Genomic DNA, 12,968 nt, shown 5'->3' with positions numbered 1-12,968 from the left:
GATGCTTTTAAACACTATTAAAAATTCTCCATTAAGAGTACCAAGTAACCTATTGGACATAAGAAAATATGCATATTTTATGAATGTTTCCTTCCAGTGTAGCTGTTTTCAGTTAACTCATAGATTTTTGGTTGTTTTTATTTGAAATACCGTATTGCCTAAAACTAATTTGAATATTGCTTACATTAGCGATACAGTAAATATAGTATGCGTGCATTGCAGGCAGAAATAATATGGAGACTCATTGAGGCATTTTCTGTGTGTGCATGTTGCAGCCCAGCAGGATGGATGTTGAGACTCTGAGTAAAGCAGAGCTGCTAATGCTGCTGAGCATACTGGAAGGAGAGCTGGAGGCTCAGGACCTTGTCATACACACTCTCAGGGTAAGAAATGCAAGCACACACATGCACACACCCAAGAGAAAAACAATTGTATTCAAACCTTACACTCAGAAAACAAAGTACGCCAATGTACCTTTAGGGGTATACCGGCTTGTCACTGGGGCAAGACCCTCTAAGGTACTTATTTGCACCTTTTATATACTGATTGGGAACATATATGTACCTTTTTGACCCTAAAAAGGTACACGTAGTTACCTTGGAGTCCAATAATGAGCCCTAGGGGGTACATTAGTATAGATTGTACCATGTGATACAGAAATGGACTCCTACTGTACCCCTATTTCTGACAGTGCACCTGTAATAATGAGCCCAGATGCAGCATCCCAGATATTGACAGCAGCTATAAGTCTGCTCGTGATTACTAGAGTTTTTGAGTTTGATGAATTTTCTATAACAGCAGCCAGCTGCAAGGTTTATATTAATGCACTTATTCTAATAGATTACCGTTTCTGTAAAAAGAACTCACACAGGGACTTGTATGGTGGACTCTCCAAATAAACATCTGTAATAGCAGAGATGCTGAATTGTTGATATTTAATATTTAATATTTAATTTAAAAAAATCTGTAATTGCTACAGCTGTAATTACTTTTTGTAAGAAAATGTTAATATAGCATTTTTGGAAGGAGGCTCCACTGTCAGTGCTTTGTCAGACGTTTTCTGTCATGGGAAAGTCTTCAGCATGGAGGGCTTTGTGGTTTTGTGGAAAACATAACAAGCTGGATGAGTAAAAAGAAAAGTTGGCGAGAGAACAAATGTTTATAGCTGCAGTAGTTTAAGGGATACCAGGAACTTGGATGCTCAAGGATGTTCTACAGCATTAAATACAACTATAAATGGATAAAAAGTATGATGTGCCATTAAAAAATGGTTAGCTCTGGCAAATTTTGTGGTATAAGAGGAATAAAACATTAGAAAAGAATCAGCTTTGGGTGATGCCACAATATGGATGATTATTTTCCTATAACAACACTTATTAGAACATGTTCAGAGATGTCCACAAGCACCGGCAACCGGCGGTTTTCTCTACCTGCACAGACGGGTCTGCGCCGGCTACTCAATCCCAGAAAAAAAAAAGTCTTTCAAATGTTCAAGTGATTTATATAGTCTCCGCTGCTCATAATTTGCTGCAAATTCAATTATTTCACCATGAAATTGTCTTCGATTCGGGTCTAGCATGACCAGAAGTGATGTCATGTTTGTTGATTGATTCTCGCGCTCTGATTGGCTAAGCCGGACCAAGTGACCACCTGCATCAGATGGTAAAGAGGCAGTAAAACGGTGGTTGTTGCAGACGATTTCAATCAGTTTTCACAAAATGCCACAGAAGAAGAAACTAAAACCTTCCATGGGCCAAATAAATATAAAGTCTGTTTTTTGCAGGTTTGTACATATAAATCGTAATTAATATTTTCATATCTAAGAATTGTTATTTTCATATCCAGAAGCCACCCAGAGTGCCTAAGTTCCCACAGAAATGTTTGGTCCCTTAGCTAAGGCTTCATACTTATAAAGTGCAAGTGCAAATAACTAATTGTGTGCAAATATTTATGCTGAAATTAAAACTATACTATAATACACCTGAAGTACATCAAATGCATTACACATGCACCAAATAAGCTCACCATGTAGTTATGTTACAGAGCCAGGCAGCGTACTACGGGGTAACTGAGAAAGCCAAGCATACACACATCTGGAGAGAAATTTCATACATATTTTGCAAGTATTATACAGGGAAATGGTTAAGAAGGTTCTGGGTTCGAACCCAACGGCCGGCGGGGGCCTTTCTGTGTGGAGTTGCATGTTCTCCCTGTGTCTGCGTGGGTTTCCTCCGGGTGCTCCAGTTTCCCCCACAGTCCAAAGACATGCGGTTAGGTTAATATGGGACGGCCTTGGGCTGAGGTGCCCTTGAGCGAGGCACCTAACTCCCAACTGCTCCCCAGGCGCTGTTAGCATGGCTGCCCACTGCTCTGGGTATGTGTGTGTGCTCATTGTGCATGTGTGTTTTCACTGCTTCAGATGGGTTAAATCCAGAGAGGAAATTTCACAAGTGTGTGATGAATAAAGCTGTGCTTTCTTTCTTTCTTTAATAGTTTATTAGCTGAGAATGCACCAGAAGCCACCAGAAGGCATGGAAATTTAAACATTTTCTGAGGTGGCATGTCCCCAGACCCCCTTAGCATTAGAGCACTGCAAATTCCAGAGCGGCCTATGACTTTTTTTTTTAGCCAGCTACTTTAAATTTTCTGGAGAACCCTGATGATGTATTCCTTACTTATTGCATCCTTCTGGTGTGGCAGCTCTGTGCTGTTTCAGGATTAAACCTTGAGAACTATCCATGAAGCTCAACCATCTGTGAGAACATAGTTACAGTAGATAGTGTAGTACAGATCACTACACTGCATCTGCATCATACACTGCATCGTAATGTAGTCCAGATCACCAAAGTGCATCTGGGAATAGAATGAAACATGCTTTCTGTGTGTCTGTGTGTGTGTGTGTGTGTGTGTGAGAGAGAGAGAGACTCAGGAAATCAGCAAAGCAAAGAACAATAGCAAACAGTGCTATTTCTGTAAATGACACACAATCAGTGTAGGAAATCAGCATCAGCATTGTTCAGAGCATGTTCAGATCACTGTAGCATGCGGCCAGCACCTTTAGAGCCATGTGCGCTAACTCATAGCTCTTATACACATACTTAGTGACACACTGTGTCAAAACAAAGGCTGATTTCTGAAAGTTCAAACTGCTGCTCTGTATTTTGCCCCAAACAGTTTCTCACACAAAGTAGTGACTGGTTAACACTTTCTTTTTTTTTTTTTTTGTTCTCATATGCTTATTATCATTTAGCAGAAATTTTTATTTTGTCTCAATTTGTCTCCTTGTAGTTGAGCCTGGAGGTTTTTGCTTTACACTAATTCTCCAAGTTTCCATTTTATTTGATGCATCATCATGCACAGAATTTAAATCACAGCTGCTTAATAGACTCAAACCAGACAGATGTGTGGACAAGGGACTGTAAGTGTATGCGTGTGCGCATGTGTGTGTGGACCTCATTAGGGTTTTAATACCGAAACATACACCCCCCCCCCCCCGCCGTTTTGCAGCTGCCTGCTTATCAAAGCAGAGGGAATGCTGGGATTCCAGCAACCCCCACAAACATACTCAAGAGCCCGGTATGGCAGTTTTAAACAATGCAGGTCTATTACATTGTTGTACATTTTGATTTAGGTTGGACTGTACTGATATTGATGTGCCTGTATGAGTGTGTACCAACATACTATAGGGGTGTGGTGAAGAACGGCATAAAAAATATAAAAGCGCTTTCTGTGATGCAGAAATGTAATAACAAGTATGTCTGTCTGCAGAACAGTCTTTACAGAATGACACCAGTAATGGCTTCCAGACAAACAATACAAAAGCAAAACAAAAACCTAGACAAACAATACCATGACTGAACATGACAGGCACTTCCTTGTTCCAACACTTTTTTTTTTTAACCCAGTGTACTACTTGCAAGATATGTATTATTAAATAAGCAAAAATTAAGCAACAATCAAATCCCAAAGCTCAAAAAGCATCCGTCCTTGCCTCGGTAGTCTCATTTTGAGGTCTTCACTCAAGTATCATAGAAGGCTGGCAGGACAATATGACAGGAGCTGCAGGCTAGACTGGATCATGGACAAGTGTAAAAGAAGGAGAACCGGAAGGTGGAGCAAAGTGCTTTAGAGGATGAATCATGTCAATAGAAACAAAACAACACAACAGACATGCAGAAAGCACAACCAAGTGAAACAGGTCCAAAATACAACCAAGGGTGATCTAATACAGCAGTTCTCATTTTTTGTTCAAGGCTCCCTGCGGATAGTATGTGTCAAAATATCTGATATCATGCATTACGATAGAAATCAGTATTGCCCCCAAACACCTTTAGCTTTGAGGAAGTGGTGGACATGCCTCCTGCATTCCAACTAACAGGCACAGAGGCCATACCTCTGTTGCTGCAAATAACAGGCATAGAGGCCACACCTTCGTCACCGTGATCAGATGAAGATGCCAATCTCTCCTACTCTTGGCCTAACAGACATGAAGGACACACCTTTTTTCACTGGGACTAACAGACCTGAAGTGCCACAGCCTCATTAATAGAACTGACATGCATGAGAATCGCACCTGCATTACAGGAAATGACAGGCACAGAGGCTAAGCCCTTCTTTACCGGGACTAACAGACCACAATGCCTTCACTAAAACTAACAGACATGAAGGCCATGCCAGTGTCACAAGGACTCACAGGTATAGGGGTCATACCTCTGTTATTATTACTAACAGGCAGAGAGCTCAGACCTTCTTCACTAGGACCGACAGGCATAGAGGCTATATCTCGGTCACTGGGAGTGACAGACACAAAGGCCACACTTCTTTCACTGGGACTAACAGGCAGAAAGACCATAGCTCTTTGTCACTGAGACTCAGAGGCATAAAGGCCTTTCCTTTGTCCCTGAGACTAACAGCTATAGCAGCCGTACCTCTGTCACTAGGACTAACAGGCACAGAGGCCATATCTCCATCACTAGGACTAATAGGCATAGAGGCCGTAGATCCTCGTCACTGCGAATGAGAGGCATAAAGGCCTTTCCTTTGTCCCTGAGACTAACAGCTATAGCAGCCGTACCTCTGTCACTAGGACTAACAGGCACAGAGGCCATATCTCCATCACTAGGACTAATAGGCATAGAGGCCGTAGATCCTCGTCACTGCGAATGAGAGGCATAAAGGCCTTTCCTGTGTCACTGGGACTGACAGGCACAGAGGCCATACCTCTGTCACTGGGACTGACAGGCACAGAGGCCATACCTCTGTCACTGGGACTGACAGGCACAGAGGCCATACCTCTGTCACTGGGACTGACAGGCACAGAGGCCATACCTCTGTCACTGGGACTGACAGGCACAGAGGCCATACCTCTGTCACTGGGACTGACAGGCACAGAGGCCATACCTCTGTCACTGGGACTGACAGGCACAGACACCATATCTCTGTCACTAGGATGAGCAGTCAAAGAGGCCATGCCTATGTCATACCTCCTGATGGAAACGTTTTATATTATATTGTACCCATAATTTCAGTTTCCATTTTATTGGGTGCATTTACCTTGTAACTACACTCATTAGCCACTTTATGAGGTGAAGCTAACATTTAATCTATGTGCACAGTTACTGAGTGTAGCCCATTTGTTGCTTTTCTGAAGGGCATAGAAACAAATTGTGCATTGTAAAAATATGCTGTGGTGGTCGGTAAAAATCCATCAGAAGTCACTCTGGCTAAATTCTGGCAAACAGCCAAAACTGATGAACTTGGGTTTTCCTGCTTTGGCACTTTTACTTTCAGAAACCATAGCTATATTTCCCCAAATGATGTGGAAATATTTTTGTTCAGTGTTTAGTTTTCTTGGAAAGCTTATGTTGAAGGAACTGGTTTAACCCAAATCACAGCAAAAACCTTACTCACTCACTCACAACCCCAAATCAGAAAATGTTGGGACAGTATATTGAAATTGAAATTAAACCTGAAAGCAATACTTTGTAAAATATCTTTGACCTGTGTTGCATTCAAAATAATACAACAGCACATTATTTGATCTTTTACCTCATGAATTGTTTTTCAATAAACACTTCTTTCAGTTTTGATTCTTGCAACACGTTTCAAAAAAAAGGTGGGATGGAAGCATTTACCACTTCCTGCTCACAATGCTTAAAATATATTATTTTGTCCCATTCTTCCTGCAAATGGGTCTTAAAGTGTGCAATAGTACAGGGTTGTCATATTTTTCATTTCAAAATTTGCCACACATTCTCTATTGGGGACAGAGGGGACAGACACCCTCTTCTTCCACAGCCATGCCTTTGTAATGTGTGTAGAATGTGGTTTTGCATTGTCATGTTGAAATGTCCCTGGAAAAGATGTCGTCTTGAAGGCAGTACATGTTGCTCCAAAATCTCAATGTACTTTGCTGCATTAAATGCTGCCATCACAGAAGCATAAGTTACCTTTGCCAAAAGCACTGACACAACCCCATACTATGTCAGACCCTGGCTTTTGGAGTTGTTGCTGGTAACAATCTGGATGGTACTGTTTGTCTTTATTCCAGAGCACAAAGTGTCCATTTATTTAAAAAAAGGCCTGGAATACTGATTCATCTAACCACAGTACACATTTCCACTGTGATTGTTCATCCCAGATGCCTCCGAGCCCAGAGAATTCGATAGTGCTTCTAGGCACAGTTAACATAAAGCTTCCTTTTCACACAAGTAAAGTTTTACTTGCCATCTATGGATGTAACTCCGTATTGTAGTGCTTGACAAAGGTTTGCCAACATAATCCCAAGCCCATGTGGTTATATCAGCTATAGATGCAGTTCTTGATGCAGTGCGGTCTGAGGGATTGGAGATCACAAGTGTTCAGTTTAGGCTTGTGCGCTTGCCCTTTATGCACTGAAATTCCTCCAGATTCCTTGAATCGTTTAATAATATTATGCACCGTAGTGGGTGAGATATCCAAGGCACTTCATATCTTTCTTTGAGGAACATTGTTTTTAAACATTTCAATAATTTTCTCATGCATTTGTTGGCAAACTGGAAATCCTCGACCCGTCTTTGCTACTCAAAGACTAAGCCTCTCCTGGACATTGATTTTCATGATTACATGAAATCATGATTACAATCACCTGTTGACATCACCTGTTTCAAATCACCTCATTACTAGCCCTAAATTGCCACATCACAACTTTTTTGGAATGTGTTACAGGCCTGAAATGCAGGAATGGATGTATATTAACAAATGAAATGAAGTTGTCCAGACAAAACATGGAATATCTTGAGTTCATTCTGTCTGCAATGAAATACAAGTCAAAGTAAATTTAGAACTCACTGCTTTCTTTTTTTATTTGCATTTTTCCATACTGTCCCAACTTGTTTTGATTTGGGGTTATACTTACTTCCTTAGGTTTCCTTGTATAGTGAATTACATGTTTTGATCAAGCTGTTGTATTGTTAGAAACCAATATATTGTGTAATGAGTTCCCTTTTCACATTTGGTGGTAACCAGACTTTAATCTGCTAGATCTTTACCTGTGGTTGAAATGCATTCATAATTGGTGATTCTTATTGTTAATCTCCTTTTTTGTGTTCTTGAATTAAAGTGTTACAGTAGTAGTAGCATTGTGTTACAGCGTACTGTGACAGTGAAACACGACTTGATTTTTCTTAAGGCCCATTTAGAATGGAAACATTATCCTAGGAAGAGTTCACATTTCTTTCTAGAAAGCCTCACAGCGTGCAAGCAGGTCCACCCATGGAAGACATGTTTCCGCCCAGAAATATGAGTTGACAAAGATGTGTGACTGATGTGTGAAAACAAGCATGCAGGAAAGGACGCTCACACACCGCTCTTCTGTAATCTGAGCATGTGAGATACTTAGTAATGACAGAATGATGAACTACACTTGTTCCAAGTTTTTGAATGTTTTCACTCTCTCTCACACACACACACAAGTTGTGATTATTTCTACAGTTTTTTTTTTAAATCAGGCATGTAAGTACGTACTTGGCAGTGGCACTATTGAAACATTCGGCCTGTGTGTTGAGTTTATTATCAATCAGAGTGAAGGGAGTTGCCTTTAGGCTCCCAGTCACAATGCACTACTGCTGTTTCCCTGACACACACACACACACACACACACACACACGCACACAAGCCTTTATTAGTGCAGGTTGTGTTATTCACTCGGGTTTTCTCTCTGCCTGGAGGCTGTACTTTTCTTTTAAGCCCTGCTTTTACCACCCTGCCGGAGGAAGCAGTGCATTTGTGTGTATGTAAGAATTAGATTACTGTGTTTTATTGTGTGACTCAGGCCTAAAAGGCCACTTCTCACAGTAGAGACATTCAGAAAACCCGAATGTTCTGGAGATTTTCAGCCCCTGATGGAGCTCTGGATGTATGTGTGTGTGTGTGTGTTTATGAGTGTGTAATAGTGTCTGTGTCCACTGGTCTCACGCTGGATCTATCCTCTCCTCCGTTTCCTGTTAGGCATGGTTTCCTGCCCTCCCACTGTGCCATTCTGGGAATTCTTTTGCTTGTTTTTAGCAAGCGGATGCAGATAGTGTGTGTGACCTGACCTTAGTGCCGCAGATTTCTTAACAAGACTAATCGCTCCAAATTAGAGAATCTATAGATTAATAAATTATGTACTATATATCTTATAAATCCACACAGGCTGAAGTCCATATGGACTGGTCAATAAAAATGGAACAAAATAAGAAAATAATCACACAGGCTTGTGTGATGTGGCCTTTCCCAAAAACCACACATCCCAAAATCTTTTACTCCTTTTTACCAGACAAATTTGCCTATTATTATTATTATTATTATTACTACTACTAGTAGTTATTGCCCGTGAACCTGATTTCCTCTGAATGGTGTTCTTCACAGGGGCTAAATCGCTCCCCGCGTCTTCTCAGTGATGTAGACTTGGCCCTAGCGGAAGTCTCTGGTGAGGAGCGCTGATTGCGAGGTCCTGTATAATCAAAACCGTCAGGCGCATGGGGGAGGGGATTCCCTGCCGAGGCTGTGCGCAGTGTGTTAGCGTAAGCCGATGGGAAATGAATAGTGTGTTGGATTAGCACTAATCCAATGTTTTGGAAAATCGAAAATGTTGACTTGGGCCCCTCTGGGGTGTCACCAATCCATGTGCAAAGTATGGAGTATGTGCGTCCAGCCGTGTTGATTTGCATAGGTGAACAGACAGACAGACAGCCTTCCTTTAGTAGTACAGATTATTATTATTATTATTATTATTATTATTATTATTATTATTATTATTATTAATATAATAGCCCTGTGATGGCCTGGCGACTTGTCCAGGGTGTACCCCGCCTTTCTCCCGTAGTCAGCTGGGATAGGCTCCAGCTTGCCTGCGATCCTATAGAACAGGATAAAGCGGCTAGAGATAATGAGATGAGATTATTATTATTAAAGAATGACCCATCATACTTCTTACTCAAGAACAAGAGAGAACAAGAAGCCTTTATTTATCACACGTACACTCAAACACAGACTCTAACACAGTGAAATTCCTCCTCTACATTTAACCCATCTGAAGCAGTGAACACACACATGCACACACAAGTGAGTAATGAGCACACACACTAGATTAGGGATAAAATTAGCTCATGTTTTAAGTCGTTCAAATTCTGTAAAGCTGCTTTATGACAATGTTTATTGTTAAAAGCGCTATACAGATAAACTTGACCTGACATATCCAGAGCAGTGGGCAGCTACTGTATGCTAGAGCTGCCTGGGGAGCAGTTGTGGGTGAGGCGGCTTGCTCAAGGGCACTTCAGCCCAACCTTCAGGCCATGGCTGCCCCATGTTACCCTAACCACGTGTCTTTGGACATACTCTTTTAGAATTGCAGTATATTTACTTTTGTGCAATGTCTGTGAAACAAGTTCCTGTTATCACTTATGGTACGTTATAGTGATATTCATTTCTCTTTACTTAGTTGAGCATTTCTTGACATAATATGAAATTAGAGTTGTGGAATAGGGCTATTTACTGTATTTTTATTATTTACTATTTACCATTTGATCTCAAACACATTAAGAAGGCAAGAAATTGCACTAATTAATTTTTGATGAGGCACCTATCAATTGAAAAGCATTCCAGGTGACTCCCTCATGAAGCTGGTTAAGAAAATGCCAATAGTGTGCAAAGCGTCATCAAGGTAAACGCTGGCTACTTTGAAGAATCTAAAATATGAAACATTTAACACTTTTTTTGTCTCGCAGATAATTCCATGTGCCATATGTTATTTCACAGTTTTGATGTATTTAGTATTGTTCTACAATGTAGAAAATAGTCAAAATACAGAAAAACCTGTGAATGTAGTATGTCAGCTTTAACTCTGACTGTTACAAATAACTGACATGGGAAATTCCTTCTAAAAATGCTAAATAAATGCTTTCTCACAGAAAAGTTCACCATATCAGTGATTACTCACATTTTAAAATCTGTTTTTATGAATCGTGCATACAAGTCTGTGTCCCTGAATGAGCTTGGTAATATAAACTTTGCAGCCGGAGCTACTGTTAGCTCCTGTCCAATCAGAATCGAGCATTCAAAGGCGCTGTGGTATAAAAACAAAAACATAAGGAAAAATCTAGGAAAAAGGAAATTTTGTGGACGTCTAAAACCAAAACCCTTTTTATTATCCTGTTATTATGTTTCCATGCTGTTGCCCTAAAAGGTCTGGAATCCTGGGAGTCAAGTTGATTGAGCCAACAGCTTTTGTTCCTGCTCCGGTTAGAAACCTGAAATAGTACAAACCATGTCCAAACAAATAGATTGTTTATGCCAGTATGACTCATTCGTTGTTTCTTTATTCCTGAAGTAGATGTCAGACCTGTCCTTAGAGATATTGCATCTAAAGATATCCTTAAAAGGAAAGCTAAGAGTCCTGTTGGGTGAAAGCACTGGTTTGTGCTTTGATTGGCGTCGAAGTATTGTAGTTCTTCGGTGGCAGGAGACAGGAAGAAGGAGAGAGAGAATGTGTGAGAGAGAGCGATCAAAAGGAGATAAATACGGTACAGGAAGAGGGAAACAGTTACTTAGCTCCATGTTTGGTCATGGTTATATTGTATCATTCTCTGTGGCTTTTGGCATGACACACCCTGAGGGCAAAATGGGGCATTTCTCAGCACTGAAAGACCTGGAATGCAAGTATGTATTTGTGGAAGTGTGTATGTAGTGTTGACTGCTTTCCAGCCAGTCAGTCTCCGACGGCAATAGCACACCCAACTCTCCCAGTAACCACACCATCATCAAAAAACATGTAGTGGCAAAAGTATGTCTCGTAGAGTAACTCGCACAAGAACAGCTGCACGTCACTAACCTACAACTCCATATTAGATACATTTAAAATAGGTTTTGAACAACAGTATTAAGTGTTAATTAATGGGAATGTAGACAGTATTGTGTGCATGTGGTGTTGAGTTGTGCTCTTAACAATCAAATCCAGAATTATTGGCACCCTTTATGAAAACGTGATTTGATGAACAGTGGTTATGTGTCCTTTTCCGTCCTCTTCCATATAAATTCCTGAACTTTTAAAAACATTTTTATTGTTGCCTTGACTGTTGTCTAGGCAATCAGTCTATAATGGCACTGATTGGGTACCTAGTACCAATATTGGACCAATCCCAGCAAAAAATAAAAATAAATAAAAAATGGTGGGTTGGATATCAGAGAAAACATATCAGATCCTGGATTCTGTAATAAATTGAAAAATATTTGGAAAATAAATTTATTTTTGGAACTGGAATTTTTACATATAATAAAGAGTGACTGTTTCTTTTGTTAAGATTGATTTTATTATATTTATGAAGTAATGAAAAAAAATTATATGAAAGGTTTTCAGTTAAAAAAAATTAAGCTGAGTAGTTTTCAAAGAAAACAATATCAGATGGTTGTTGGTATCAGCTGATACTCGATGTTTCAGTATTGGTATTGGAAAGAAAAAGTAGGTATAGCTAGCATTTTTACTTTCTTATGTATACACACACACAAACACACAATACTGTGCAAATATCTTTGGCACTCTATTTTTAGTACAAACTTTATCAGTTTTTATTTTATGACTTCTACATTAGCAAGTCAGTACAAAAAACATTTTAGAGTTTCAAACATTAGTTTTCCAGCACAAAATTAACTGTGACAGAACAATGTTTGTATGTCAGTAAACAAAACAGCAGTAAAGAAGTTGGTAAAGAAGAGGCCTTTTCAAAATAATAATAATAATAATAATAATAATAATAATAATAATAATAATAATAAAAGACGACTGGATTTTGCTGCAAAATTAAGAAGCAAGTGTGACAGTCAAAGTGTCCAGAAGAACTGTGGCTGGTTCTGTAAGATGCTCAGTAAAACCTACAGCTCATTTCTTTATAAAACTGCACTCATTGTACCCGAGACTATTATTATTTTAAAGCAAAGGGTCGTCTCACACCAAATATCGACTTTGTTTTAATTATCACCGTTTACTTCTCTTTATAGTATTTTTAAAAAGTAGAAACATTTAATTTCATTATTTTTGAAGGCGTCTTTGCTCTACAGCATTTCTTTTGCACAGTATTGTACACTACGTGGCCAAAGGTTTGTGTACACCTGACCATCACACCTATACAAAGACATTCTCTACAGTTATGTGCTTCCAAGTTTATGGCAACCAACAAAGAACTTTATGTATATAGCTTCATATTTATACCCCAAAGAAACAGGAAATAGAAAAAGATCATATTTTGACTTATAAAAATAGGGTTCTTGTAGACTGAGTGACTGAGAGCAACTTTTATTTTATTTAGTTATTTTTTCAGAGATATATTTGTTTGCAATAATTGAATGCCATGGTTCCAGATTATTATTTAGTGCTCCATTTTAAAACATATATAGGAAATATAGAAAAATAGGAAACGTACAGTACCAGACAAAAGTTTGGACACACCTAATCG

The 12,968-nt window shown here is 39.5% G+C and overlaps 1 protein-coding gene across 2 annotated transcripts in view; it reads left to right on the top strand.

The window, feature by feature from the left end:
• The window catches only part of cttnbp2nlb (CTTNBP2 N-terminal like b), a 62,215-nt gene that overhangs the window by 17,223 nt on the left and 32,024 nt on the right, over positions 1–12,968 (top strand). For both annotated transcript variants that reach the window (XM_060932156.1, XM_060932157.1), the window contains exon 2: positions 276–383. In XM_060932156.1, the coding sequence (XP_060788139.1) occupies positions 276–383 (108 nt within the window). The remainder of the gene's footprint in view (positions 1–275; positions 384–12,968) is intronic.

Source organism: Neoarius graeffei, chromosome 10 (assembly GCF_027579695.1).
Source record: "Neoarius graeffei isolate fNeoGra1 chromosome 10, fNeoGra1.pri, whole genome shotgun sequence".
Classification (NCBI taxonomy): Eukaryota; Metazoa; Chordata; class Actinopteri; order Siluriformes; family Ariidae; genus Neoarius; species Neoarius graeffei.
Note: the sequence above shows the minus strand (reverse complement) of the source record. Positions and strands in the feature narration are given on the sequence as shown.